This window comes from Cynocephalus volans, chromosome 1 (assembly GCF_027409185.1).
Source record: "Cynocephalus volans isolate mCynVol1 chromosome 1, mCynVol1.pri, whole genome shotgun sequence".
Taxonomy (NCBI): domain Eukaryota; kingdom Metazoa; phylum Chordata; class Mammalia; order Dermoptera; family Cynocephalidae; genus Cynocephalus; species Cynocephalus volans.
Genome location: NC_084460.1, coordinates 50,178,571 through 50,182,582, shown reverse-complemented (window position 1 = coordinate 50,182,582; position 4,012 = coordinate 50,178,571). Strand labels below are relative to the sequence as shown.

Sequence of the window (4,012 nt, the reverse complement as noted above, 5' to 3'; positions counted from 1 at the left end):
GAAAGTCCTCCAGCCCTTGCTATTTAAAACGTGGTCCCCACACCAGTGGCCACATCCCTGGGGAGCTTGTCAGAGGCAGAAATGCACAATCTGAGTCCTCACCTCAGACCTGCCAAATCAGATTCTGCATGTGGACAAGATCCCAGGTGATTCTTGTGGGCATTGCCATTTAGAAGTGCCACTGTAAGCTAAAATGTATAGGAGGAGAACTGGACCAGTTTTGATTATGGAAACCTGTTGACAGCAGCATTTGGGGTCAAAAAGGCATCAGCACCAGGATGCAGAACATAAGAGACCCTATCTAGCTGGGCATTCCTGGACAATCATGTAACCTCTCTGGGACTAAATATCATCTATAAAATGACTCGCCTATTTTAGAGGTTTGTTAATAGGATAAAATAAAACATGAAAACTGATGTAAAAGAGTGAAAAGTAAGTTATTTTTATCTTGTTTTTGTAGAAAAAGGACATCATAATTCCTATAGCTGTTACTACCACTTTCAATCATCTGGTTCCCCATTTTCCACATTTACTTGCTGAGTGGCAGAGGACAAGTCTGATCATTTGGTGTCTTGATTAAAATAATGGGGAATGACAGTGGTCAGAAACCACAAGCTTAGTATTTTTGGAAACTAAATGGGAGAGTTTTGTAGTTTGGCTAATAGGTATTGCCCTAGAAAAGACTAGCACTGTGATCAGTGCGGCTGCTGATACCGTTTACAAAACCATCACTGAATTGCAGTGTAAGTACAATGGCCATGTGCAGGAGTCACCAGGATGGTGTCCATGGTGTATTTCAATGTGACACATGTTTAGCAGCCACAGAAGTCTTTTTATTATTTCCAAACATCACAATCAAAGAAGAAACAAATGATTCTGCTTATTAGCGGAAAAATCTTCAAATACAAAAAACTCTGACATATTTCAGCACAAGAAAAACACACAAGTGCATGCACTAAGACACAACATAATATAAGAATCATGGGGTAGGGGGGATGGGATGTTAGGACATCCAGAAGGCAAAAATTGATATTATCTAGGGTAGGAAGGGATCTGACAGATGCCAGCTCTAGTCAGTAAATCTCACCCCATGCTCACAGGAATTGCTTCACTTGACAAGGTACAGGGGTTGATAACAGGGTCACCCAACTTTAACACCATCTTGAACAAAAGGAGCAATGAGCCAAAAAAAATTCTCTTTCACAGATCATGTTGAAGAAATCATGTGATAGACACACAATTACGATGAGCAAAGAGAGAGAGCCCAAGAAAGCCACGTGGCAGTTGCACAGCTTCTCAGTTCTATTTGAAACTACAGTAAAGTGATACTTTATGATATAAATACATACCTTCCCATGCAGGATTCCTTCTCTTTTTTCAAAGGCAGAAAAGCAAGGTTTCAAAATACAAGCACAAACACACAGGTATATTCTGATTGTCCAAAGCCCTTTCTCTCTCTTTTGTTAGAATTTTGAAGGCTACTTTAAATTTAATGCGTAACAACCCAACAACAACAGCCACAATGACAGCAAAAATAGAAGTGGGTCACAGCTCCATGCTGTTGGGGGTGGGGAGGGGCTGGCGGGAGTAAGAAGAGGAGAAAACAGCATAGCATTGCTTCTTTCACAAAGAGTTGTTTTTAGACAATTGTTTTTACTGTGAATAGAGTTACAGAGTAGAAACTCAGTCTCTTATGGCATAAGTAGGAAGCTGTCTGTGTAGCTGATAGCTGGAGGGTGTAACTGTAACAGGTTTGCCTGCAGGAGATTTGAACCATGGTTACTGTTCATAATAATCCTTTGGTCTGGTCTGACTTGAAGCATGAAGTCATGGATGTGAATCAGATGGGTGGGCAGCCATCACAAACCCTGGTGTATGGACATGAATGCAGACAGCGCCAGAGCAGGCTGCACTGATTTCTCCCAGTGACTATTTGAGAAATCAGAGTTGGCGACTTACCCACATTGGAATCCTTTCTGAGAGCCTGTACAGAAGATTTTCCCTTTTAAAAGACAAGTATGTATGATCCTTTTATGTCTTCTAAGTATTTTTTTTTTCTTTTTCTTTCTAAACATCTTGGCTAGATGGAGGGTCAAAAGTGACTGGACTGATGACCATTCCATGGCCCTGGTGTCCTAGCCCAAGTTCATGCCATTGCAGCCACAGAGAATCTCCTTAAAGGTGTTGCGCAACTCCAGGCTGCGGAAGGCGTAAATGAGGGGGTCGATGACGGAGTTGCACATGATGAGGACGAGGTAGGTGTTGAAGTGGGCGGTGTAGCAGATGCAGTAAGGGTTGGTGGGGCAGGAGATGATGAGCACCAGGTGCAGGAAGAAGGGGGCCCAGCAGAAGATGAACACCCCCAGCAGGATAGTGATGGTGACGGCCCCCTTCATGCACGAGTGCTGCTGTGGGGCCACCCCGTCAGCAGGTGGCAGTGCTGCAATGCGCTTGACATGCAGCCGGGCGAAGAGGAACATGTGCACGTACAGGGTGCCCATGAGGAGCATCATGGCGAAGAACATGGTGATGAGGCACACGATGACCATCTTGCTCTCGGAGTAGACAATGAACACCACACCGCAGACCCCGCAGCAGACCCAGATGGCCACGATCAAGGTGAGGGCCTTCCTCACGGTCATGATGCTGTGGTAGCGGAGTGCATAGAAGATGGTGATGTACCTGTCGATGGCGATGGCCAAGAGGTTGCAGATGGAGGCCACCAGGGAGATGCAGATCATGGAGTCAAAGATGTTGTCCATGTGCTGGATAAACTGGTCCTTGAAGGTCAGGTAGTTGCTGTTGATGATGGCGATCATGATGGTCTCCAGGGCATTGGACACGCTCACCAGCATGTCGGCCACTGCCAGGCTGCAGAGGAAAAAGTACATGGGGGAGTGCAGGTTGCCATTCCTGACCACAGCCAGGATAACCAGGATGTTTTCGAGCAGGCTGATGACACCCAGAGCCAGGAAGACCTCGGGCTTGATGAAGACCTGCTCACAAAACCCACTGCTGCTCTGATTGCTGAAGGAAGGGGCTGCGAGGCGCTCTGTGCCATTAGGCAGTGCTGGCTGAGCAGGGAGCAGGCAGCATGAAGCATTCATTGCTAACAGATGGGTTGATCAGAGCTGGGGCTCCAGCAGGGTCTGAAGGAAGCTGCTTCTGGTTACAGGAAAGACAAAGTCTCCTTCCAGATAGTTCTTTTGAATGCTTGTCCAGTCTAGACTTAGATTTTGTTCTTCCCCAGAATAAAAGGATGGCGGGGCATGTGGGGAGAGAGAGATACACACACACAGGGAGAGAGAGAGAGAGAGAGAGAGAGAGAGAAAGAGAGAGAGACAGAGAGAGACAGAGAGACAGAGAGAGACAGAGACAGAGAGACAGAGAGAGAGACAGAGAGACAGAGAAAGCTGGTAATAGCTTGGAGACATATGGATAACTTTCCTCTACGTCTCCAGGAGCAGCAGTTTTATAGATACTCTTCTCGGCCGTCTTCTTTCTCTTTTCCTCTTATCCCCTCTCTCTGTCTCTCCTCACATCCCCACCTGAGAACAGAAGACCTGCCACTGGTTGCTGCAGTTACGGCTCTTTTCACAGCAAGGCAGAGGATGTGGTACCTGTTGCCAGAAATGAGGGCGAACACTCAGGTTTTGTATATCAGCCGAGGGCAAACGACTCCCACTTAATCTTCAGTGCAGAGAAATGACCACTGAGCATCAGGCACCTCTCTGAGTGACAGCAGGTGCCGGGCTCCAGGCCTTCGGCAGGGAGATTAAAAGGCAGACTGGTGCCCTCTGCAGGCCAGACTGCTTATCTGCTTACTGGCTTGGCTGAGCAGTTCATATTTGTCATGGAAACTGCCACAGTCATCCATACATCCATTTATTTGTTGTCGGCTTTTCTCTTTTAGAAAACATTTATTGAGCACCTACTATGTGTCAGGTCTCTGCTGGGTGCAGGGGATATAGTGGTGATCAAGACAGCCACTGTTCTGATCTTCCCTGAGCTC

At 46.6% G+C, this 4,012-nt stretch overlaps 1 protein-coding gene across 1 annotated transcript; it reads right to left on the bottom strand.

The window, feature by feature from the left end:
* Nucleotides 1-2,135: 2,135 nt before the first annotated feature.
* MC3R (melanocortin 3 receptor) lies at nucleotides 2,136-3,209 on the bottom strand. Its single transcript, XM_063076409.1, has one exon. The coding sequence runs from the start codon at nucleotides 3,105-3,107 to the stop codon at nucleotides 2,136-2,138; it is 972 nt and encodes a 323-aa protein (XP_062932479.1). The 5' UTR covers nucleotides 3,108-3,209.
* Between the last annotated feature and the right edge of the window lie 803 nt (nucleotides 3,210-4,012).

Coding starts and splice junctions, on each gene's coding strand:
- MC3R (XM_063076409.1), bottom strand. CDS start 3,107: ATGAATGCTTCATGCTGCCTGCTCCCTGCTCAGCCAGCACTGCCTAAT.